This window comes from Dunckerocampus dactyliophorus, chromosome 2 (genome assembly GCF_027744805.1).
Source record: "Dunckerocampus dactyliophorus isolate RoL2022-P2 chromosome 2, RoL_Ddac_1.1, whole genome shotgun sequence".
In the NCBI taxonomy this organism is placed as follows: Eukaryota; Metazoa; Chordata; class Actinopteri; order Syngnathiformes; family Syngnathidae; genus Dunckerocampus; species Dunckerocampus dactyliophorus.
In genome coordinates, this window is record NC_072820.1 from 36,942,871 (window position 1) to 36,970,219 (window position 27,349).

The 27,349-nt window shown below is 40.9% G+C and overlaps 1 protein-coding gene across 6 annotated transcripts in view; it reads left to right on the forward strand.

The window, feature by feature from the left end:
- The window catches only part of rhbdl1 (rhomboid, veinlet-like 1 (Drosophila)), an 82,238-nt gene that overhangs the window by 38,421 nt on the left and 16,468 nt on the right, over positions 1–27,349 (forward strand). For all 6 annotated transcript variants that reach the window (XM_054764032.1, XM_054764005.1, XM_054763991.1 and 3 more), the window contains exons 3-5: positions 9,001–9,225; positions 9,796–9,944; positions 10,599–10,711. In XM_054764032.1, the coding sequence (XP_054620007.1) occupies positions 9,001–9,225; positions 9,796–9,944; positions 10,599–10,711 (487 nt within the window). The remainder of the gene's footprint in view (positions 1–9,000; positions 9,226–9,795; positions 9,945–10,598; positions 10,712–27,349) is intronic.

The following is a 27,349-nucleotide window of genomic DNA, read 5'->3' on the forward strand; positions in this document are numbered from 1 at the left end:
CGGTAATGACGCGCATTGCGTCAGGACGTTTACCGTGCGTCAAAACATTGTCCGTGCGAGTTTTGTTTTTGTTTTTTCACATCAAGCATGTAAACGGGTTATTTCCAATGTTTCAGAAACCGGAATATTGACCTTTACCCAAATATTGACTGCATGTAAATGCAGCCAGTGCTGTGGTGGGGCCTAAAGCCTGATTGGAAAGTATCAAACACATTGCGTATGTTTACATGCAGTCAAATAATCCGATCATAACCAGAATATTAGCAATAACGCGGTTGCGCACAGCCATGTAAACACCAATAACCCTTTTAAAAAATTGGAATATGATCATTTTGCGTTTTTTAAAAACCTAAATATTACCCCTGGGTTACTCCTTTTCTAACCTGAAAATTGAGTCATGTATACATCTATCGGGATATCCCGATAGAAAGGAACATTAATTTGTATTCTGCACATGTTCTATTCGAAAGGAATCTTCCATTAATGAAGAAAGTGAGACAAAATGGTGTCAAGTACTGGTGGTCAGTCAGTTCCGGCACCAAAACGCAAACAAAGGCGTTCATTATCCGCTGTGTCGGTGTTGTCGTTGTTGTTTTTGGATACAGGAAGAAGAAGCAGAAATGACGAGCATTGCGTCATGACGTTTTCCGTGCGTCGAGACATTGTCTGTGCGTTTTTTTGTCTTTTTTTTCCACGTCACGCATGTAAATGGGTTATTTCAAATGTTTCAGAAACTGGGATATTGATCTTAACCCAAATATTGACTGCACGTAAATGTAGTGATTGTTAGAGAGGAGAAAGCCAACTGTTGGTATACAACCTTTTCCCAAGAATGGCAGGTTTTGACATGGGCCGATACTTACATACGGCTCTTCTTCAAAAAAGGCTTAATGTCTGAATTGACCTGTTAACTAGATGAGTGAGTTGTGGTATTAAACTGCTCAGCACACACTTTAGAAATCTAGTGAGTAACTCATCAAGGCAGCACGTTGATGTACCCAGATTGTTCTCTTCGACTGTTTGTCAATGACAGGTGTGAAATGTGTCAGTTCGTTGTGTCTCACTGGCTGCAGAATAGTTATTTGTGTTGTGGAAATGATTGCATTTTTTATACCTTGAACTTTGTCATGAAAGAATGTTGCACACTCATTGCACATGTGGAAATGAGTTGTAAGAGCAGTGAAGCATGGAGGTTTGTTAATCTGTTAACTGTAGCAAACAGCACATGAGAGTTGTTACTACAGTTGGTATTGATTTCAGAAAATAACTCTCCCGTGTATGTAAAGGTACGTCGTTTTTCTTTGTAAACCTCATAATGAACCTGGAGCTTTGCCTTGCATCATTTCCGTTCCGCTCTCCGGCACTCCCTTTTCTGTGCCGTGACAGATTATTCTTTTGTCCACGGTGCCTTTTGCCTACTTTTAACCATTTTAACCTTGACAGGAGCAATGGTGTCCAAAACATTTACAACACTTGATGTATAAGAGCTCAACAGATCATCAACGTTAGAACACGGGGTGTTTTCAAACCTAATCCTTGCCATAAAGTGTGTCCCTGTCCTGTCCTTAATGAGTCTTCCCTGCAGACTGCAGACCCAACTGCTGGTCTGGGTCCAAGGAAACACAATAGTGATCAGATAAAGCAACATCCACAACATTCACATTAGAAATAGCAACACCCCTAGTAATGATCAAGAGTGTGAACACTGCTATGGGTAGGTTCAGTCACATGCACTCACATTCAGGGACACTCCGAACATCACAAAAACAGCTTTATATTGTGTGTGTGTGTGTGTGTATGTCTGCTCTGTACAAGTGACGAGTAATCAGCCATTGTGATTCTGATTCTAATGCTGGACATAAAATTACATGATGTCTTTGAATGCAACCCCTCAATTGCTTGGTTTATGTCACGTCTGGGCTTAGGCATAGTGGCGCCGACCCCAGTATGCAGAGAGCAGGACCCAAGTGCAGGTAAAATGTTTATGTTTAGTTAGAATAACTGCCATGTAGTGGCAGGGATCCACACATGAGCAGCGTTGCAGTAGCGTGGCAAGCTCAAACAAACGATGCAACAACAAACTAAGATGCACGCACTGGAAATAAATAGAAGGAGAACTCAAACTAGCAACAGGTGCAAGTGATAAAGAAAAAATCAAAGTAGGAGGACACAAACCAGGCAAAACAGGAAGAACTGAAACTGAAACTAAAACTAACTAAACTGAAACTAAGGCAAAAACAGAGAAACTAAACAAGCTGTCATGCAGGCTACCACGCCGATCATGACAACTTTGATTCAAGTGTGATTCAAATGTTCTGCTACTATGAAAGAGACTAGTGTTAGACAAATAGATTTTTTTACTTTTGTGGTATCTTTTAGCTTGATTTCCATATTCACTTCATTTGGAGCTGTTAATACATACAAATATATACATATCATTTATCTTTCTGTTCATTAAATATAGTAAACTTGGGCATATTTCAGACATACTTGCGCATGGTGATTAATCATAATTAATTTTAAAACTGTGTTAATAATCATTTGACAGCCCCAGGAAAAAGATATCTGTACAATGGTAAGGTTGTGAAAAACAGTGGCAAATAAAACCTTGTACTCACAAAATAATCACGTCAGTGATAACAGTCGTGATGAGTGGACACCACATGATTTTTAGATCTCACTACATACTGTAATTAACTTAATAACGTTTTATTCTCGTGGAGTCATTTGGCTGCGATTGGCTGGCCACCAGTCCAGGGTGTACCCGCCTGTCGCCCGAAGTCAGCTGGGATAGGCTCCAGCATGCCCCCGCGACCCTAATGAGGATGAAGCGGTATAGAAAATGGATGGATGGATGGATGGATGGATGGAGTCATTTGGTCCCGTAACTAGTCAAGCCTCTTGCTTTGCAGCTACTTTGTGTTAGAAGCAAAACAAAAGTATTTTCAAGGAGCTTCTCACACTAATTAACACACGACGGCGGCGGACACGAAAGGCAATGATTGTTATTGGATTTCCAAAATTCCTGTAATTTGTCAGTATTATCTGTGTAGCAGAAATTGTGTGTGTATTTTGCAAACAGAACATCAATAATGACTTCCACTGCTAATCGTTTTACATTCCTCACAACTATTTTACTTTATTACATGTTAGCTTTTAGCATCTTCTCCAGGGACAATACTACAGAAATAAAACTTTAGAGTAGTCAGTGTACAACTAGTATAGCAGGATAGATTTCTGACAAGCTGTCAGCACAACACAAGTGAGTACAACTCAGTGAACAAGTTCATATTGTGTGTACATGTCGAGTGTGAGCACCACTATTATATAGAACTGCCTTAATCCCTTTAGGCATGGAACTCAAGAGAACTACACAGGTTGTTGCATTGAATCCTCTTTCATGATTCCGTGATGACATGGCTGGTGGAGCTGGTGGATTTTAGACACCTTGCACTCCTCCATCTTCCCTCCACTTGAGGATGCCCCACAGGTCTGCAACTGGGTTCAGGTCTGGAGGAGACATATTTGGCCACTGCATCACCTTCATCTTCCTCATCTTGGAGAGTTTTTTGGGCTCGTTATCATGTATAACAACTGCCATATGGTGGGCCCGGTTTCTCAAGCTGTACATCACAATATCACAGTACATGATGGAATTCCCTTCGAAGAACCGCCTCTCCTCAGTATCGGGAGCACTCATGCATCCCCGCAACATGGCAAGACAATTATCTGAATGACTGCGTGTTGAGTCATTGTCAGTGTATAGTAACTATGTACCGCTACACAAGCTGTACGCTGACTACTCTAATTTTTGAAAGTATCATCCCTTGAAGATGATGTCATAAAAAGCAGTGTACTCCCATTTGTGAGGTACTGTATGTATGCATTTTGTGGTGTAGTGTAACAGCAAACTCCATTTTATGCATTTTTTCATAGCAATCTGCTCAAAATAATGCACTTTATTTATTCACTTTTGTGAATTTCTCTTGGAGATGAATAAAGTATCTGTCTGTCTGTCTGTCTGTCTGTATATCTATCTGTCTATCTATCTATCTTGAGAGCACTGTAATGATTAAACCATGAAAGGGGGCTTTGGCCAGTTAGGCAGAAGCTAGGGGGAAAAAGGTGGAGTCTTATATTAAAAGGATTTGGGCAAGAAAGAGCGTGAGTATCTGGGTCAGGGTGGAATCAGTGAGCACTGGGCTGGTATGGTTTAGAGTGAGTCACAAATGTGCCACACGGGTGTTAGTGTGTTGCTTTGCAAGCACATTGGCCCTCATGTTTACCATGTGTGAGCGAAAGGAGGGCGCTATCACCTGGCCAAATGTTGCATATGGGGCAATTGGAGGCTTTCATGGCCTTTTAAAGCACATTTTTGCGTGTGTGTGTGTGTGTGTGTGTGTGTGTTATGGTTATTACTAATTAGTATTGAGCTGGGAGATATGGAGCGTGTGTCGTGGCTAACTAATCTATCAAGCACAATTGACAATCGCTGAGAGCAGCATGTGCAAGAGACAACATGCGGACGGTGAAAGGAGAGGTGAATGGCTCCTCACACACATAGATAAGTGTGCACACCTACTGCTCACCGTTCAGCCCTTTCAGTCATCCCTAAAGGCTGTTAGTGTCTTTGAGCTTTTAAAGTTTGTAACATCGCGTGATTTTTCTAAGCATCTTGCACTGTGTCACTCATGTGTGTCTTTGTACAACACAGCTGTCACACTGCAACACTCTCCTCTCATCATTAGTATGTATGGACACAAGTATTAGGACACACACTGCTGATAAATTGAATCAATCAGGTAGGCCAGTAGTGCAAACATTTTTGTCCTGGTCAGTAATGCTTATAAAAGAAGATATAATGTGTATTTGCTATGCAGGTTTATCACCACATCCGTCATTCATCGTCAAACTTAACGTGATGATGTCCATACAACGAGAAATAGAACGCAACGGGTGGGGCACTGGCACACACATCCCTGTGCTGGCTGTTCAGCACAATATGGCTAAGTCAACAACGCTTACAAAAGAAGAAGGAAACCAGTCTGTTTAATATATTTTTATGGTGGTGTTGGTTCGCCCCAAGAGCAGGCTATTTTCATCTTTCCTGATGGGGAAAAACCTCATGTCATTACGCAATCCATGCCAGAAACACATTCGGTTCTGGCATGCGTGAGACATACGTCACTTCCTCTTTTAGCAAATTGTTACGACAATGCTTCTGCGATATCATGTGAGGTGGTAGTCATTATTTTTTAAATGTATGGACATAAATGGTCAATAACCATACTTAATATATGTAATATATTGGCGGGTTATTTTATTAGTATATTGTATATTGCTGCCCTAAAATAGATCGACGGATGGCGTAGATTACACATGCCTAGCATGTGACTGTTGAAAAATAGGCCGAGCGGATGGAGATGCGTTCTGCACATGCATCGAACTGATTGCATTTCCGGTACGGATTTAATGACACCTCATATTATCCAGCATGACGGCAAGGTCCATAGTAAGCACATGGTTTATGACTTTGCTGTGGGAGAACCCCATCCTACCATGGGTTGGTTTTGCAGATAACTCCTTATTTTTTACATTTTCACTTCATATGTTTGAATACTTTTGTCCATGTACTTTCTCCATATCAAACAGCAGGAACATTCCAAGCAGGATGCACATTTCCCTGCTTTCCTGAGGGATGTCCTTTTTTTTTTTTTTTTTTTTTTTTTTTTTTAAAGGCAGCTGCCTCACTTAGTGCAACAATATGTTAATTACTGATCATTTGCTCCTTCCTGTACAGTCTTTTGCCCTCAGTATGTTTTTACTCATTAGCTTTTTTTGTGGCCCTATCAGTCCGGAATTTGTGCCTACATGCATGATGCAACACCTGACGTTGAATTACTGCCCGTGGCTACAAGTTATGAAGAGGCTTTTTTGTAAGCCACATTGTGAATGTCGGCAGCTGCTTTCTTGTTCCTCCACACTTTGCTTTTGTGTCAGATCGTATCGCAGCACAAAGCTGGATGCAAAGATAATTGCTTCGTAGGCACTTTTCCCTCCAAGGAGCTGCTGTTTTTTTAGCTACAATGGAGACTTCAGTCAATCGGGATTGTCAGATGAATCGTACCTTTCCTGCATGCATATCTATTTCCCCTATAAAGGTAACACTGGGATGTTAAACAGTGTCAGCGGGCTGGCTTTATAGTCTGATTAATGGCATCGTGACAAAACAGAAACAGTTGTGATGAATACAGAACTTTATAAAGGTTGACCTTTGTGAGATTCCCTCAGATTTCATAGAAAGCAACACTCGCGGTTTACTGTTAGTAGCACATACACCAAAGCTTGTGCATTTTTGGTTTGTTTAAGTAGTACAGTAGAATTAAAGTGGGGCATTTTATTAATGAATCCTGGGAAAACTGGAAATGCATGATTGTAGACAACAACAATGTATCCCACTGTGCATATTCTTTTTCATGCACTCCAAAAGTAAGTGGATAAAAATGAGTAGTGTCATTTTACGTAGCTGGAAAGTTGCTAAATTCAAGATTCATCAACCTTTGACAAAAAATATTATTACAATTTCTTTTTCTATATTTATATTTTTTTAATGTATTTTATTTATTACAATTATTATAATTATCACTATTTATTACAAATTTTGCAAAATTTGTCCAAATGGAAGAAGCCCATGTTGCCCTAACCCCCAAAAGAGTTAAGCTCCTTTCACACAGTCTGTAAAAAAACAACATTTTTCTGGCATGTTGCCTTTTTTTACATATGTTGCCGTTCTGTATGAACAACACTGTCGTGGAATGAGTGGATAATGTCCACCCTTCATTTTTCTGTCTTCAGATGTAGTATCATAGCGTTAACAGAGCCAGGACACCCCCTGTGTGTAAGGGAATTTCACGATGCTGCCCTGTTGTGTTGAAAGCAATTGTCCTTGATGTTGTCTCATCTCGGATGGCGTGTTGCTGTGTGAAAGCTTACAAAGTTGTGGCAATAATACCGCTTTTCTGAGTTCTGTATAAAAGGCACAGACGATTAATGCCATATGTACTCTTACGGCTATTTTGCAGCATCTCTGTTTGAAAGAGGTTTTAGAAACTACTGTGTGTCATGCGTCTGTGTAGGCTCTCAGTCGTACAGGAGTTGTCCATCGAGGAAAAGGCTTCTTGAGACGTCATCTGTACTTCTGTGTAGAAGGTGTCGGACGTTTCGCTCCTCATCCGAAGAGCTTCGTCAGCAAACTAATAAGTGCTGGTAGCTTAGGCCTTAAATACAGTAAGAGTGGGCGGAATTGGTGTGCCAACACCCTCCTCCTATTGGTTCGTTACACTAAGCCTGCATTCCTCATCTTTACAGTGGTATAATCCTATCCTGTTATTCACACCTACGATAAAAGGGAAGTGTCGCTCCCTGAATTGGGTATGAACGACTCTGATACTGGCTTGTTAGCATCTATTGTTCTGGCTCGGCCCTGCCTTCACCTCATTTGCAAGACTAAGAGCTGTGGGTTTTGGTCTCAGTAACCTGCTGAACACAGGGTCCAAATTGAACCTCAAACCACCATTCCGATTCAATGATGGGTTCTGTTGTTTGACAAAAATAGCTTCCTTTAATCCTCTTTCAAACCATCTGTTTTCTTTGGCCAAAATCTTTACCTCGCTGTCCTGAAAAGAGTGATTGGTAGCTTTCAGGTGTAGATGTACTGCTGATTGAGGACCACTAGCATTGTCCCTGCGATGTTGATAAAGCCTTTTTTGGAGCATTTGCTTAGTTTCCCCAATGTAGTGCTCTTTGCATTCCTCATCTTTACAGTGGATGGAATAGACCACATTGCTCTGTTTCTGGTTTGGAGCCTTGTCTTTAGGATGCACTAATTTTTGTCTCAGGGTATTTACTGGTTTGAAATAGGTAGGAATTTTGTGTTGCCATAAGATCCTCTGGAGTTTTTCGGAGACCCCCGCTACATAAGGGACTACCACTCCTCTCCTTTTAGCTTCTGTGGGCTTTTGGGTTTCTTTCCCTACTCTCTTCTTTTGACATTTGTTAAAAGCCCACCGTGGGTACCCACAGGTTGAGAGCGCTCTCTGGACATGTTGTGTCTCCTTTTTCTTTCCCTCAGCCCAAACCAGAAACAGAGCAATGTGGTCTATTCCATCCACTGTAAAGATGAGGAATGCAAAGAGCACTACATTGGGGAAACTAAGCAAATGCTCCAAAAAAGGCTTTATCAACATCGCAGGGACAATGCTAGTGGTCCTCAATCAGCAGTACATCTACACCTGAAAGCTACCAATCACTCTTTTCAGGACAGCGAGGTAAAGATTTTGGCCAAAGAAAACAGATGGTTTGAAAGAGGAGTAAAGGAAGCTATTTTTGTCAAACAACAGAACCCATCATTGAATCGGAATGGTGGTTTGAGGTTCAATTTGGACCCTGTGTTCAGCAGGTTACTGAGACCAAAACCCACAGCTCTTAGTCTTGCAAATGAGGTGAAGGCAGGGCCGAGCCAGAACAATAGATGCTAACAAGCCAGTATCAGAGTCGTTCATACCCAATTCAGGGAGCGACACTTCCCTTTTATCGTAGGTGTGAATAACAGGATAGGATTATACCACTGTAAAGATGAGGAATGCAGGCTTAGTGTAACGAACCAATAGGAGGAGGGTGTTGGCACACCAATTCCGCCCACTCTTACTGTATTTAAGGCCTAAGCTACCAGCACTTATTAGTTTGCTGACGAAGCTCTTCGGATGAGGAGCGAAACGTCCGACACCTTCTACACAGAAGTACAGATGACGTCTCAAGAAGCCTTTTCCTCGATACTGTGTGTCATGTTTTCATGGAAATATATCACATTTCTGCCATGTTTTTGATTACAGTATTTCTTCTCAGGTTTCATCAATTCAGTATTGTCAGTTTTAATTGACCCAATTTTAAAAGCATGAAAAAAACTTGTTGCAGTCTTTTATTTTATTTTTCAAACCATAGATGAGCAGCAAGCGCTCCAGCAGTTTCCGCCGAGCCATTGCCAATGGCCGCCGCACACTGCAGAGGGAGATCCTGCTGGATGAGACGGGCCTGGGCCTCTACAAACGCTTTGTCCGCTACGTGGCCTACGAGATCCTGCCGTGCGAGACGGACCGGCGCTGGTACTTTCACCAGAACCGCCTGTGTCCCCCACCCGTCTTCATCGCTGTCATCACCATCGTCCAGGTGAGGAGCAGGAGCCTCATTCTGATTTTGTTTTCTCTTCCCCCCGACTTCATTTAAACCAGGTCAGCAAGCACTTCAGAGCTTATGTTCATGCGGAAACCACTGACACAAAAATACACATTATGCCTGGAAATCATCCTAATTGTGTGCCAAGGCGCCCTTGTAATACTGTACCTCCAAATGATGCTGAATGCTCTGTGACATGTGACTATTGTAACTGTTCAAGCAGACGATGACTTATTTGTCATGCATGCATGCATAGATCAGACAGATTTACACTTAGCAGACATCTGCTGCATTAAAACTACATATAAATAGGTCATGTGGCCTTTACTTGATTACTCATTTCGAGCGAGAACATACCCCATACAGTTCTTAACTTTTCGTACAGTTTCATTATTATACAAAGATGTAGTACTTACGTTTTTGTACAATTTTCTATTAAATTCTAATGGGAACATGTCACACAGAGGGCTTGACTTTCCTACGAAATGATGTTGTGTGGAGGGAATTTTCTCTTCTTCTCTCGTGTGCTATTGTTTTTTTCAATTTGTGCATCTCTTTTTGCAGATCATTGTGTTCATGTGCTATGGCATCATGCTGAACAAGTGGGTGCTGCAGACCTACCAGCCAGACTTCATGAAGAGCCCCCTGGTGTACCACCCGGGCCATCGCGCTCAAGTGTGGCGCTTCTTCAGCTACATGTTCATGCACGTCGGGTACGTATTCTCAGCTCGGTCGCCTGTTTAGATCATGGCTCTCAAACTCAGCTTACGGTAACTGGGGGCCGCTGCAGGTGAAGTCAGGGTGAGACTGGGCAGCTAACTGGAACTACGTTCCTCCTCACCAAAATCCAAACAGAACTCACGAAACAAAGTGGGGGGTAAGTCACTGTTGATGCACTACACTGCTGATGGGGATGTGAGTTTGAGTGGTTTAGCTCAGGGGTCGCCAATCTTTACTATAAAAAGAGACATTTTGCCCCGCGCCGAAAAACATCAGCTTAAAACAGGGTCTTGTAAACTTTTAGAAGTTTGAATCGTTCTTAATTTTAACAGTTCTAACAACAGAATACAACAAATAGAAGTGTGGTGTGCATGCGTACTTGTCGCCTCAAGTAATGTGTCAATTGACAGCCTGTTTCTTTTAGCTCGCTGGCTATGGTGATCCAATCACCAATCAGAACTCAGCCAGGATGTACTGACGGTCATACAGAAAGTTGGATATTTTTAGCTAATTTTAAAAATGTAGATTTTCCCCACTCAGGTGTGAAAAAAATATTTGAGCATTGCAAAGGGAGCCGCACGCAGCCACGGGTTGCCAACCCCTGGTTTAGCTTGTCCCCTTATGCTTCTCATGTTTTCTCCCTTTAGGTTGGAGCAGTTGGGATTCAATGCTTTACTGCAGCTGATGATTGGCGTTCCTTTGGAGATGGTCCATGGCGTCTTACGAATAAGTCTGCTTTACATGGCGGGAGTGCTGGCTGGTAAGTGTGTTTTTTTTTTAAAGATACGTTTTTATAAAGTAAAGCATAGGTAAAATATCCCCCCCAAAAATAACAATATTGTGGAAGCCCTAAAGTTGAACAATTGCGCCTCTAAATGCACCTCTAAAGTTGTATAGATTGTCGAGGTACAAACCACTGGTGTGTATGGCGCTTGTTGACAGTATCTCACAAAATTTCGCTTTTTTGGGGCTTTTTCTCATCCTTACTCCTTTAAGTTAAGACTTGAGTATTTTCTTATTTTTGAGTCTTAATGTTAACACTGGCCAACTCATTTTCACACTTGTATAATATTTAAAAAATACCTTTACAGGGTTTTATGATGGCGACAGTTTGACCCTGGAACAGATTATTTCCTATTGGGAAAATGTTACGTTTAATCCAAATAAATCTGATTGGATTATATTTGGTTCCGCACCTAAAAGGATTTACGATTTTCCTGGTGTGCGAGACACTTTGTGGCCACTTGAGAAGCAGGTCACAAAGTCAAAGTTTGTATAAAATCACATTTTAAGTTGATATAAATTGCTTTGCTCCTATTTGACTGATGCATTCTAGCTTTAAATATGCTCTGCCAACTCTTTTATTCCTTGCTTTTGTGAACTTGTTTTGGCAAAAGCCACTTGCTGCTGTATTAAACAAAAGGCCCGTCCGTTTTAGACAAAATGTGGTCCAGCATTGAGTATGAGTGTGTCTTTTTGTGCTTTTTGCAAGTCAGCAGTACATCTGCACTGACCTACTTTGCTTTTGTCCTTTTGTTTGCAGTGTTTTGCTCAAAGAAATGCTTAGAATTTACTTTTCCTGGCTCCATGTCATTTATCAAGTTAAAGGTCCTGAATTGCATTTCAGCAATTCAACTGTTGTAAAAACCAACCTCTGATTTTTGCATCAACTTCTGGTTCAGCGGGCGCCGAATTGGAATAATCTTCATGTTACTGCCCAGCTGACATCCATCCATGAGTGGTGTGTTTTTGCACAGAGGTCATGGTGTTGCACAGAAGGAACCTCATTAACTTTCATCCTCCACTGCGCCACTTTGGAGATTTGTGGCGTTTCATGTCGACGCTACTTACTGGCTAGTTTTTTTCAATGCAGATTTTCAGCTAATGCTCATTTGCACAAGTCATCAAGCCTGCATGGTTCACAAATCCAACACTGAAATTGCTCCTGTTGCAAATATCTGGCGAAGCATCATTTGACTACTGCTGCAAAGCAGAAGCCTAATTCATGTGGAGTTCAACATTTTCAGCAATCTGATATTGTCTACGTGACGAAAAGTCCAAATCATTTATTTCTCCTTTCCCCATCCTCTGTCTGTTCTGTAAAATTGAGTTAGCGCCGCTCAAATCTGCCTCTGCTCGGTGAAAATCACACACACGCTCAGACGTGCACACATGCAAACACGCTTCTTTGAAGACTCATGAATAATTGTAGTTTGGATTTCTTTCAGCGGTGATGACAGAGTGAGCGCGGGACCCCGATGAGGAACAGTGGCAGACTAATGCAGGGTGCCTCTCCGGGGAATTAGCCCGAGTGCACTTTGACATGCTGTTCAGCCAATAGCAGGGAGAACATTTGTCATTTATAGCAGCCAGGTCCTGCTAGTCAAACTGCATTCATTTCAACGTAGATTTTGTTTAACACGAGTTGAATGGCAGTTTTAAGCGTTAGAACTTGACGTGAGTGACTCAAAGACGTTTGCTTTTGTCACCATACTCTGACAATCACATGACGTGGAAGATGCGGAGTAGTGAGGTTGTGTGTTGGAAAATGGTGCATTTTGGGTTAGGATTGGTGGTGGTGAACTGTAAGAATTGTACACTGTAGATGGAACTGTGATACCATTTTTTCTCCACTAGAACAGGTACAATCTAATTGTGCCATAAGCAACATTTGAGATCACGTATTCATTTAACAACGTAGGTAAACACTTCTCATAAAATAACGTTGCATAATGTCAAAATCGATATTGTGCATATTAACATCAGATATACAAACATGACATGTAACATTTCATGTATTGTGCAAAATTTTTCATGATAATTTTTTTAGTACAGTGTTCCCTCGTTTAACGCGGGGGTTAGGTTCCAAAAAATACCGGTGTAAAGTGAAATCTGTGTAGTTTGTCATTTTTAGATGTTTTTTTTCGTTTACAGGATATGTTTTGTCATTTATTATATATGTTTTTTTTTGTTTACAGTAAAGTATATGTTTTCTGTTTACAGAATATGTTTTTTTTTGTTTATTATATACGTTTTAAGGCTGTAAAACCCCTCACCACACACTTTACATGAGAAAATATATAATAATATATAACAATATAGACATGAGAAAATATATATGTTGCGCATTTAGAGGGCCTTGAAAGCGCGGATCACGCTTCTTGGTCCATGGGCTGAATTAGCGATGGAGTGTTTCCAAAATAAGCCTGTTTCATCCATATTAAAAACTTGTTCAGACTTATATCCCCCTTCCTCGATGATGGCTTTAAGTTTGTTCACGTATGCCTCTGCCCCGGCATCTGCAGAGGCGACCTCTCCGTGGTCTTGTGGCGGACAGTTAAATCCCTAAAAGACCAAATCTAAAGGTACAGTTTGTCAAATTCAACTTTGTTTGAGTTGTTCTTACCTCCATGTGTGGACAAGTGAAATCCAAATTTAAAAAAATAATAGTTATAAAAAAGTTATCGGGTATCGATCTTGAGAAGCAATTGCATTTGTACATACAAATTTGTACATCCCCCCTTTTTTATGCATTGAAAACATAGGAACGATGTCCAGTGGGATGAATTATGGTCATCTACAGTCCCATTTGAGAGAAAAATGTTTCTGCCTAGTAAAATTAGATACATTTTGTTGCTTCTTTGTTTATTTCATGACCAAGTAGCTTAAAAGTATGAGCATCAGCATCAGTGTTAATTGTTGTGCTTCTCGGCCTAAATAATTACAAAGGACGGAAGTCCATCCATTTACTTTTTTTTTACTTTAAACCACTCAGATGTCTTGGACATCTTTCATTGTAATTTTGCAAATGTTTCCTATAGAAGGAGGCTTTATTTTGTTAGATAATGCTTGTAAATGTTACTTTTTTCTTCTTTTGCTCATTTTGTAGCTCATGTTTGCACAGGGCAACATGCTGCAAGTTTTGCACAGCTAAATTTACACCAAGAACGCATTGCAAGAACCTCCTCCGCACCACAGGCTTCTTTTTCAAAGTGCTTCTCTTCAAAACCCCAAATTACACCCTCCTAAAAATAAAGTACATTTTGTCCTTGGGTGTGTGTGTGTGCGTGCACTGGAAACAGGAACAGTTTTGTAATTATTAAGCGACCAAGCTGCACAGACCTGCAGTGCTTGCCCTTGATCATTCTTATATCCACCCAGTAATCCTTTTTGGCTCTGCCAGATGAAGGGCTTCGCTTGCAGCTAATGCTTGGAAATATGGAGAGAAGAATGTCATAATTTTCACTCCTGTTCAGCAACTCAGCTCCACATTGCAGAGAGAGACCCTGTATTCCTTGATTCCTCTGCAGATTGAGCATCCCTCCCTTTATCCCTTCTCATACACTTAATCCATTTGTGGACGCTGCAACGCACATAATGCAGGGTTTGCACTGCTCTATGGTCATCACAGAGCTACAGCAACATGTTTAACAAGAGAAGTAGGTTGGAAGTATCATCCCAATACATTGACTTGGAATGTACTATGTATTCCATTTGAATACATTGAATGACCTTATCATTAATTGTAGTACATACGCTGTGTTTCAATTAGTGCACTTTCATGGTTATGCTTCAATAATGTATACTATGTCCGAAATTGATTACTGGGCCAGTCTCCTCCTGAAAGGGACCAGAGAGGATGGTTTCACTTTGAGGGGCAGACACACGGACTATAGTGATTTGCAGCTGTAACCAAATAAAAATATACTGCAAATACATTGAATAATAGCCATCTCATTTATCTTATTTATTATGTATTGTGTAAAACTAAGACAGGAGCGACATCAAATTAAAAGCGCCAAATGAATACAAACAACCATCCACCTGTACGAGCCTGGAGTTTGTTTTACAGAGAGAAGATCAGAAAGTGGCTGTTTGATGTGTGTGCTAACAGGCAGGGCGCTAGCATGAATTAACTCGAGGTAGTGCACCAATCAGATATGCACATTAGCACTCAAAAATCATCGAATTGTACCTTTTATGCATTCCTACACAGTATCAGCATTTGGGACCAAATATGAGGTGAAAGAAAAATGGGGAAAATACAGTATAAGTAGGGCCCAATGAAATCTGTTTTATTTTTTCCCAAATTGCGTTTTATTTTTTTATTCAGTTTTTTAAACTTTTACAGTTATTTTACCAGCATAGAGAGTATATTTTGTGACAGTAAATAACGTGTCTGTTGATTAAATGCAAACATCCTTACATTTATTAATACAATACATCATCGGCCATTTTGCCCAGTATTTCAGAAACAGATGTAGCTTGGGGGTCGCACGGTGGTCTAGTGGTTAGCACGTTGGCCAACACAGTAACAGTCTGGAGATCGGGAAGACGATTCGATTCTCCCTTGGGGCATTTCTGTGTGGAGTTTGCATGTTCTCCCCGTGTGTGCGTGGGTTTTCTCCGGGTACTCCGGTTTCCTCCCACATTCCAAAAACATGCATGTTAGGTTAATTGGTGACTCTAAATTGTCCATAGGTATGAATGTGAGTGTGAATGGTTGTTTGTCTATATGTGCCCTGCCATTGGCTGGCGACCAGTCCAGGGTGTACCCCGCCTGTCGCCCGAAGAACAGCTGGGATAGGCTCCAGCATGCCCCCGCGACCCTAATGAGGAGAAGCGGTATAGAAAATGGATGGATGGATGTAGCTTGGCTAACTTTTGTAATGGGATGTTAGCCACTGTACATGCAAAATCCTCAACAAGCTGTATGCACATGACAATAAAACTCTTGAATCTTGAATCTTGAATCTAATGCCTGTGCTTGTGGTTAAGGAAGACGTAGTCACCAATGCAATTCCAATTATGTTATTAATGTAAAATATTTTTTTTAAGACACCCATATTTTCTTAACACAATTAGACACTATGTGGCGAACAGCGGTCTTATTTTGAAAGCCGGAAGTGTGTTGTGCATGTTGAGAATGTGTATTGATGGTTAAGACGAGCTGGGAGCAAGGATAAACATGCCTCTTGTCCTTACTTTACTCAAAAATTGCATGACGTCAGCGGGCATCGTAAAACCGTCGTTTGCATTAAAAAGCCGTAAAACACAACACGGTGTAAACGCACCCATCGCACTCGTCGCACTCACACAGCTGCACTAGAATGCTCTGCGAAACTAAGCTAACACTGCTGTAGAAGTTTTCTTGCCAACTTTCACCGATGTCTCAGGTCATGGTTTCGACAGGTTTAATTCAGGAGGGGGCGGGCTAGTGTTTGTGATGGGATTCCGCCGCAATTGAACGGTCCGCCAAAGTGATACTTCCCCATACAAATGTTCGTTTTCCTCACGATGACAGCATTTCATTCACATTATGTAAATTTCCGCAAGATTCCAGTAGATTCCGTTTTTAGTGGCCAATTCTGCGATTCTGTTAACGCAAAAATCATCGATCCTTATACAACCCCTGGCAAAAATTATGGAATCACCAGTCTCGGAGGATGTTCATTCAGTTGTTTAATTTTGTAGAAAAAAAGCAGATCACAGACATGACACAAAACTAAAGTCATTTCAAATGGCAACTTTCTGGCTTTAAGAAACACTAAAAGAAATCAAGAAAAAAAGATGTGGTAGTCAGTAACAGTTACTTTTTTAGACCAATCAGAGGGAAAAAATTATGGAATCACTCAATTCTGAGGAAAAAATTATGGAATCATGAAAAAAAACAACAACAAAAGAATACTTCAAACACACCACTAGTACTTTGTTGCACCACCTCTGGCTTTTATAACTGCTCGCAGTCTCAGAGGCATGGACTTAATGAGTGACAAACAGTACTCTTCATCAATCTGGCTCCAACTTTCTCTGATTGCTTTTGCCACATCAGCTTTGCAGGTTGGACCATTTTCTTCAACTTCCACCACAGATTTTCAATTGGATTGAGATCCGGACTATTTGCAGGCCATGACATTGACCTTGTGTGTCTTTCTTCAAGGAATGTTTTCACAGTTTTTGCTCTATGGCAAGATGCATTATCATCCTGAAAAATGATTTCATCATCCCCAAACACCCTTTTAATTGATGGGATAAGAAAAGTGTCCAAAATGTCAACGTAAACTTGTGCATTTATTGAAGATGTAATGACAGCCATCTCCCCAGTGCCTTTACCTGACATGCAGCCCCATATCATCAATGACTGTGGAAATGTGCATGTTTTCTTCAGGCAGTCGTCTTCATAAATCTCATTGGAACGGCACCAAACAAAAGTTCCAGCATCATCACCTTGCCCAATGCAGATTCACGATTCATCACTGAATATGACTTTCATCCAGTCATCCACAGTCCACGATTGCTTTTCCTTAGCCTATTGTAACCTTGTTATTTTCTGTTTAGGTGTTAATGATGGCTTTCGTTTAGCTTTCCTGGATGTAAATCCCAATTCCTTTAGGCGGTTTCTTACAGTTCGGTCACAGACGTTGACTCCAGTTTCCTCCCATTTGTTCCTCATTTGTTTTGCTGTGCATTTTCTGTTTTCAAGACATATTGCTTTAAGTTTTCTGTCTTGACGCTTTGATGTCTTCCTTGATCTACCAGTATGCTTGCCTTTAACAACCTTCCCATGTTGTTTGTACTTGGTCCAGATCTTAGACACAGCTGACTGTGAACAACCAACATCTTTTGCAACATTGCGTGATGATTTACCTACTTGAAGAAGTTTGATAATCCTCTCCTTTGTTTCAATTGACATCTCTTGTCAATTCATGATTCATGCCATTCAAGCCATGATTCATGTCAGTCTACGTGGTGCAACAGCTCTCCAAGGTGTGATCACTCCTGTTTAACTGCAGACTAACGAGCAGATCTAATCTGATGCAGGTATTAGTTTTGGGAATGGAAATTTACAGGGTGATTCCATAATTTTTTCCTCAGAATTGAGTGATTCCGTAAATTTTTCCCTCTGATTGGTCTAAAAAAGTAACTGTTACTGACTACCACATCTTTTTTTCTTGATTTCTTTTAGTGTTTCTTAAAGCCAGAAAGTTGCCATTTGAAATGACTTTAGTTTTGTGTCATGTCTGTGATCTGCTTTTTTCTACAAATTTAAACAACTGAATGAACATCCTCCGAGACTGGTGATTCCATAATTTTTGCCAGGGGTTGTATAAGTATCTTTGCAGTGTAGGAGAAAGTTAGCACACACACAACTAAGGTGTGTTCAAGGACCGCTGAACAAAGTGGGACAGGACGCCGCTTGCTGAAAAACAATAAAACAAAACAACATAAACATGCAAAAACTGGGGGATTTCCGACTGTATATTTTTTTGAGTAATATATTGGCCCATCTTTCCAAAACTGATATACATAAAATTAGGATTTAGTTATTTACAAATGTTTTTTTGGTTTTTTTAACATTATGCCTGAAAGTTTCCCCTGCCCACGGACTGGTACCAGGCCGCGGCCCAGTGGTTGGCGACCCCTGTTTTAAAGAACATAGTGTTGAGTCTCGCAAAGAGTTTGAAGCAGAGTCCATCCACCAGCTCTGTGTTATGTGCAAGATACGTCGCCATTTTGGAGCATGTTTGTGACAATTTAAGGTAAGGTTAAAACATGTGTAGCATTTTACTGTTTTTTAATTGAATGATATATGTTCAGTAAACATTGCTTTGCTGTGTAAAAAATAAAATAACGTAAAATTTTGCTTTCTGCGTCGGGCCCCTTTTCGGGAGAATGACCCTTCTATTGTCGCACACCTATCGGAAATGAAAATTGCAATATTTATCCGCTTCCTCTTCTTGTCTCCTTTTAAATTGTGAATTGCAACCACTCGAGTTAGTCCCTCCCCTTCCACGACGTATCCAAAATGGCGAAGGGGATTACATCCATCGCTGCATTTGGGGAGTGTTGGATGAGTGTAAGTACGAAAATTGAAACACAGCTGTTTTGTAGAGCGCAGTGGGCTGCGTGACAGATTTCAAGTCAAACTGAATTGTGAGGTTTAATAACAGCGCCACCATTTGGTGGCCGTGTCAGAAAAGTAATAGCTGCAGGCAATACCGTCAGGGTGCGGGTTTTGACAGATTTGCATCCCTTTCAGGAGTAGTATCTTTAAATCTTTAGGTCATAATCTTTAGTAGTGTATTATAGATCCTAGGTTTACCAAAGTGGAGTACGTCCATTGTCACTGGGGGCGCGTGCATAAAAATGAAAAACAATTAGCACATTCACATTCACCCGAGCGCACCTGAATGCCTCATTGCACAGAGCGCACTGGCAGAAAGCAGGAAGGAGACACTTCATTGCTCTGTGTGGTTATATGAATAAGTAAGTACGTTTGATGACTATGTTGTGTATTAAGAGTGTTTCATCTTGAAGGTTGAACTTATATTGATGTTCCAATCCCCGCACTGTGAAAACCTGGCAATGTATGTGCGTGTCAGGATGAGAGAGTGGAGATTGAAAATGAGGCATTATCACTGCCCTTTTATGTATTTTTGTACTTTGGATACTGCTTCATCATGTTTATTCAACTTTCCCTTTCAATTTGGTGTCAAATGAATATGTGGATTTAAATCCGCAGGTTCCGCAGGTCCTTCATACCGACCGCTATCAGGCTCTACAACACCTGCACCACCTGAACCATGTTGTAGTGCTTTACTTTACTGTTCTCTTTACTTGTCTTGCTTGCTTGCTGCTGTAACAAGTAAATTTCCCCGCTGTGGGATCAATAAAGTACATACAAATCATAGGGTTTGCAAGCGGACAAAAGTGAAGCTCAAGTTGAACCCATTCAGAGGGAAGGATGCCAACATCCGGCTGAAATAAAAGATATGTAGGACCAATACTTAGTTACTTTATTCATCTCCAAGCGAAATTCACATCTTATTGATCAGTGCTCATGTAAAAATGTTATCAAAATTTGACTATGCACAATAAAAAATGTTGAATTACTATAAACTTAATTGACCATTTAATTATGTTTATTATTTCAATTTAATGAAACGTAAAAATTATGTGTGCAGCAGTAGGGGGTTCAAGTCCGATGTCTGAAGGGGTACGCGACTGGAAAAGGTTTGGGAACCACTGTGATAGATGAATATACAATAATAAAATATACGATATAAGATGTACCGGTTATTATATTAAAGATTTAATATTTTATTAAGGCTGACACTCTTTGAATTCGAATGACATTAAAAGTTTTTGTGACTCATCGCGGGCAAGGAGGTTGGCTATCTGTCACTCTGTCTTTTGTCTGCTTTTACATTTTGTTTAAAAGCCTGCCTTTGTAAATGTCATTAAATATAGTGGCATCCATTTTTGACGCCTCATCCCGACTCTAATGGTGCTGTCAGACATGGAAAAGCTCTATTAAAGATTTGGGGGCTTTTTAGTCTGGAAGTTGAAGAGTAAAACTGTCATCACTATGAATAGATGGCCGCTGGGAAAATAAATAATGAGAAGATACAGAATTTAATTGAAAAGAAGACATAAAAGAGGAAACATAATATATAGTGGAAACATAACCAAATCAGTTTTTCCCATAAGAAGTAATGTAGATCCAATTAATCCGTTCCCGAAAGCCAAAAATGCTAACACAAAATAAGTTTTTATAGTTTTACAAGTATAGTTTTACAGCACGGGCACCAAATTCTTGTTTTGACATTCCTTCCTTGGTTCCTTGAGTTATTCCTTGAATTCAATGAGGTGTTTCTCACCTCAGTAACTGACAGAAATGATTTTCCTCCATAGGGTGGCTGGACTCACCCTAAGAGATAGAGTGAGGAGCTCGGCCATCTAGGAGGGGCTCAGAGTAGAGCCGCTGCTACTTCACATCGAGAGGAGCCAGTTGAGGTGGCTCGGGCATCTAGTCCGAACGCCTCCCGGACGCCTCCCTGGTGAGGTGCCGGAGCCTATCCCAGCTGACTTTGGGCAAGAGGCAGGGAAAAGTACAACCACAATAACAAATACATGATATTGTTAAATTAATACATCTCTGACAGTGTCACTGAAAAATAAGCATTATTATCTTTGTTAAGGAAGAATTTTTGGTGCTTTCAGCATCCTCAATAACAAAACCACACTAGTGCAATCCAAGAAAAAGAACATTCGAGGACAAGGGAAGAGGGAGCTAAAGTAGGAACCCAACATGAATCATAACCTTCTTCAGTATAAACAGAGCCAAGCTTGAGGCCTGGGGGAGAGGAGACAATCCCCTGTTTTACTAACATCACATGCTACAGTAAACACACCATGTCTCTGTGTTGCCCATGTACACACACACACACACACACACACAAAATAGGACATCAAATCTTCTATGCTTCCTGTCTCTGAGAGGATCACATCAATACAAAATAAGAATGAAAATATTGTAATGAGATCCAACACAACAGCTGTATACAGAAGTATAGCCCTCAGCAGTTTGCAGACATCCAGCAAGGCAAAAATAATCCCAATCCTGTCCGTCTGATTTATTTAACTCAAAATAATGATACGCAGGATGATTCTGTTCCACCCAAGTCCTGTAAGTGGCGCTAATGCTGGTAATTTCAAACAGAGCAAGTTTTTTTTTCCCATCCACATCCCATCTTCTGGTTCACTGCCCATATATACTGCCATATACAATATATTATAAAAAATATTTAAAAAAAAAAAAAAAAATACATTGCTTGATTAGCACATTCACCTGGATAAAGATGGAAAAAAATTATTTAAAAATATATATTACAAAAAAATCTAAAATAAAATATGTGAAACTTTTTATTATTAAGGGAGAAAAAAAATCCAAACCTATATGGCCCTGTGTGAAAAAGTAAATATAAGAAGGTTCATATTGTAAAATGTTGAACACTTGATCACCAGGCTTTTATTACAGGTTTGAACGAGATGCCAAAAGACTGGATGTTTTGGTTTGTCTGCTTCCAAAGAAAAAAAACCTTGGATCTTCACATACGGTAACTAGAGAGCAGATCTCCGCCAAGCGCCATAGTTCCCCTCATATTGTGATTTGGATCGGTCTTTGATATTTTGTAGAACTTGTTAGAAACTTTTCCTGTATTTTTTTTTCCAAATGCTCTGACCATTTTTGTGGAATTATATGCACAAATGCCGAAAATGGTCCTATCTCGCTATGTTAAAGAATCCTTTAAAAAATTCATGGATCCAGACGGTGATCCGGATCACCCCCAAAATGTAATCAGTTCTTCCAGATCCCATTTCCGACAATTCCTGAAAATTTCATTCAAATCCATTCAGACCTTTTCAAGCAAATACATAACCTCCGCTTGGGCTTTGCACTGCGCTTGGCGGGGATACTAATCCTAACAATAACACAGGCTACTTTTACAGATGTAATCCACTGAACTCTGAAACCCTGACTTTCATACGTCCGTAACTCATTTATAGCAACACACATGAACACGAGCCTATTTTCTCTAATTATGTCTACTATATTGGGTAATAAGTAAAGGTGACTATAGTGGTGTTATTTCATATCTGGAGGGCCCTAATAACGTTAAAAAACGTATTTAGAAGGTTGTAAACAGGTTTTCTATGCTGTAACTATGAAAATATTTGATTTCTAAAGACGGAATTGTAGAAATTCACTTATCACGGTCGGGTCTGGAACCAATTACGGCGATAAACTGTGTCTCTGTGGATGTGCTGTAGCTGTCATGTTGTGTTCTTTCTAGAGCAACCTAGTTGAATCAATAGCACCTCTGCTGGTGGCTGCCTAGTAGTGCACTTCAGTTTCCCTCATTATCTCACAACGCAGTTCAACTAATTGATCATTATGCCATTCTCTAGCCGAGGTATAAATATTAATTATTCTTTTTGTGGACTGTTCGAAGTTAACAAATAGAGGAGCTTGGTGTCACCCAAGAAGGGGTGACTGTGTAGTGGGGGAGGGAGGGTTAGGAATTATCATAATTACGGTGGCCGCCTCTGCATAGTGCCAAGGTCACCCTGCCTGCTTTGGAGCGGGTTGGGCTTCAGTAACGTTCTGGTCACAAAACAGCAGCACCAGCCTGACTTTCATAGTGTTGCACTTTATCAATAATACACACCAAGCGAGCGGCTGGCAGGGCAAATAAGAAAATAAAAAAGAGCCTACTGTATGTGTTGTAACAGCTTGCAATCCCAAGACTTGAAGGCCTGAAGCCTGAAGCCATTTTGTTTTGAATCTTTCATATTCTGTGCTAGAGCTCCAGACAGTAAATGCCTGCCTGTCATCATTTGTGACGACTAAGTGAGAGTCGCTGTCTGCCGAGCAACAAGCCTTTCTATTTCCTGCCAGTAGATATTATCATATTTATCCTGCATGCGCGCCATTCCACACAGCCATCAGTTACATGAATAGTGGATGTGTCTGAGTGACACAGCCTAAAGACCTGCAGTCATTGAGAATCGTGTGAAGGAAAGCAGGAAATAGTACGGCAGGGCTATATTAGGAGAGACAATACAAGAAGGCTCACGGCATCAGCGCCACCGTCGCACTTCGGTGCTGTACCCAAACAGCATCAATCAGCTGGAGCAGGATTAAACAACAGGTATTAAATTGGCTTCTTTGTAATGACAACATCAACTATCACTAGCAAGGTGATACACACAGGAGGTCATCTATCACATTTTCATTACAAGCCCACCGTCTCCGCCGTCTTCAGTGAAGACACCAATAAAATAAAGCACTGCTGCTGCCAGCATGGACCAACTGGTTCCATACATGGTAATGAGAAATTAGTAAGACGTTTAAAAAAGTTAAGCACTACACTAAAGAATAGAAATGTTTTCTCACAAGACTTCAGTAGGAAATTCTACAAAAAGTTAAGCGCTACGTTTACCATGAAGTAAGACCTTGTATGAATAAGTGAAGCATTACATTTAACATGTTTTCACAAGAATTTAGTAGGGAATTGTACGAAAAGTTAAGCAATACATTTAACATGTTTTTGACCCTCTCGGCATTCCTCCTCTGCACTGAGCTGTCCGCTAGTGACAGCAACGCCGCCTCACATGCCCAACCTCGCACAGGCATACAAAGGGTGAGGAAGGGCAAAAAGAAAAAGAAACACATGAAAGTATAGGCTCAACGCAATGCTTATTTAATGCACAACACGCAAACGCAGGGAGAAACATGGGAAAGGGGACAAAATAAGAATTAGGATTGGGGTGGTGGGACAATGTGTGGCGGCTTGTCTGGTCTTGGCTGTGGGTCGGGGGTGTGTGCTGGGGGTGCTCGGGCTCTGCCATCTTTCGGTAGTCTGGGCTCACCAAGAGGTGAACCGCAAACAATCGCTGCCTCTCAGACAGCCGGTCAGTAAACATACATAATATTAACTATATTTATTATTATTTATTATAATTTTTTAAATTACCGTAGTATTTTTGTTTTTGCCCGATTTAATCCTGTTTTTATTCTCCATATTTTGTTTGGATTACCCTTTTTTATTATTATGCATATACAATACACGTACAATTTTTGATTTGTCTCTTTCTCTCTCCATTATAGCACAACTACATGACTGCTATGGATCATTATCTTTTTTTTCCCCTCTCATATCTGATGAATAGTCTTTGTCAGTATACAGCCCACTTGGCATTTTCTCTCGACATCACACAACCTTCCCTTCCTCTTGTTACCTGTTCTATATTTTATGTATTGTGTTTTAGAACCTCCTCACATACAGTATGTACTGTAAATATGCACTCTATATGTCTATCACTGTTGTAAATACACACTCAATGTTTGCAAATAAAAAAAAAAGAATTTAGTAAGAATTTCTACAAAAAGCTAAACACTGTGTTTAACATGTCCTTACAAGAATTTACTGAGAAAATGTATGAAACAGTTATGTATTGCATTTAAAGGGGTAGTTTGGATTTTTTGACATGAAGTTGTGTGACATCCCCATCAGCATTGTAGTCCAATACCCCCGATTTACCCCCCACTTGGTCTCCTAAGTCCAGTTGTGGTCTGATTTCTGTGATGAAGAACGTAGTTCCGCTTAGTTGCTGGGGACAGTTAAGTAAAGAGTTTGGATTCTAAAAACAATATGCGTTCAAAAGATTTAAACATTTGCATCACAAAAATGCCCTCTCAAAAACTCAAACCTCATAAAACGCTCGGCCTTGTATCATTCTCCCGCCGTGTCCCTGCGCACTGTCGCCTGTGCGTTCATGTGAATGTGACGACGACACTCGCATCTTCTTCCGCTGTGGAACACGAACGTGAACAAGATGGCCGCGCCGCTCCGTCACGGAAGTAGACGCGTAGACAGTGTGGTTTTTGTCCTGGTCGTGGAACTGTGGACCAACTCTACACTCTCGGCAGAGTCCTGGGATGCATGGGATTTTGCCTAACCAGTGTTTTGTGGACTTGGAGAAGGCATTCAACAGTGTTCCTTGAGGAATCCTGTGGGGAGTACTCTGGGAGTACTGGGTACCGGACCACATAATTCAGGGGGTTCGCTCCCTGTATGACCGTTGTCAGAGCTTGGTCTGCATTGCTGGCAATAAGTCGAACTCGTTTACAATGAGGGTTGGACTCCGCCAGGGCTGCCCATCGTCACCGATTCTGTTCATTATGGACAGAATTTCTAGGCACAGCCAGGGCGTTCAGGGGATCCGGCTTGGTGGCTGCAGGATTGGGTCTTTGCTTTTTGCAGATGATGTGGTCCTGTGGGCTTCATCGGGCCGTGATCGTTAACTCTCACTGGATTGATTCACAGCTGAGTGTGAAGCTGCAGGGATGAGAATCAGCATCTCCAAGTCCGAGTCCATAGTTTCGCCCAGAAAAGGGTGAGTGCCATCTCCTGGTTGTGGATGAGATCCTTCCCCAAGTGGAGGAATTGAAGTACCTTGGGCATCTGGTCAGGACACCTCCCTGGGGAGGTGTTCAGGGCATGTCTGACCGGTACGAGGCCTCGGGGAAGACCCAGGACACGTTGGAGAGACTATGTTTCTCAACTGGCCTGGGAACCCTTCAGGATCCGCCGGGAGGAGCTGGACAAAGTGGCCGAGAAGAGGTAAGTATGGGCTTCCCTGCTTAGGCTGCTGCCCCTACGACCCGACCTCAGATAAGCGGCAGAAGATGAATGGATGGATGGTTCTGCTAACTTTGGTTACTTGTCCACGAAACATTAAACAAACAAACCTTTAAAAAAATATGTTGTAGAATATGGAAGTCATGGGGGGTGCAAAATTTTGGGGGGCACAAGTTTTCAAAAGTATAAAAGTAGTGGCAACAGGCCTCTTGATAGCATCACCTACATGAGTGTGTGAAAGGATGAACAGATGTGTGATATGACAAACAACAAAAATGTACCGATCCACAATTATTTTTGACTCTAAAAAAATGTTGATTCATAATTCAAATTAATTCAGTCCTTTTTCTTATTCTCACTTGCGTTGTACTACACTACACTATATACAGTACAGTGGGGAGCATATGTGCTGTATACAAGTGCACAAGTTCGGGAGCACAAATACTTGCCTCGCCACCCACACATACCACCGCTCAGTGCTTTTCTCCTACTGGCTCCATCGGGCTCCCTCGCCCCTTATTGGTGTTGGTGGGTAAATAAATCTGATCAGGCATTCCCTCCGTTTTATTAGCCGTCAGAGGCATCCCTTCGGCTGCAGGAGTGCTGACAGGAGCACATCTTTGTGCCCAGTGAATGTATACACGATAAATGGCTCTCTGGCAAATAAAGCAGCGTGGACATAAACTAATCTTTATACATCCACCATCCAAAAGGGGATGGCTTCTTTATGTGCATTGCTTTGCAAATGATGCAGCCTATAACAACATGGCTCACAGTTTAGAGAAGAGTGTTAATCGTCTAATAATGACGTAAAAGTGTTGGTACAGCTTGCCAACACAGCTTGCCAATGCAGTTCAGTAATCCGTCCAAGACCCAGCCGAGGTAGTTGAATTTCCATGAAGTGGGATTCCTTCTTTATAAATTGAATATTTCTGTAGTTATGGCATAGAAAACGTTATAAATATGGTTGTTAACATTATTAGAGCCCTCTAGACATTAAATAAAACCCTTATAGTCACCTTTACATTCATATTGCCCAATATAATAGACATAATAAGAGTAAATAAGCCATTTAGGACATAAATAAGACTCATTCTCATGTGTGTTGCAATAAATGTCTTCCGGACGTGTGGACAGGGAGTGACGTTGGGGGTTCAGAATTGAGTTTTAGCTGGATTACAGCCACAACAGTATTATTATTATTGTGATGTTATTATTATCGTGCCTTTTGAGAGATAAGTTAAACCTGCAATAAAAGCTGGTTCCAACGATCAAGTCTGGTGCTTGTCTCACCAAACAATTGGACACCTAGTGACCAATGTAGAATACTACAGTCACAATTTTAATGCGGCTTCTTAATTCCTTGTACAGTAATCCCTCGTTTATCACAGTTAATTGGTTCCAGACCC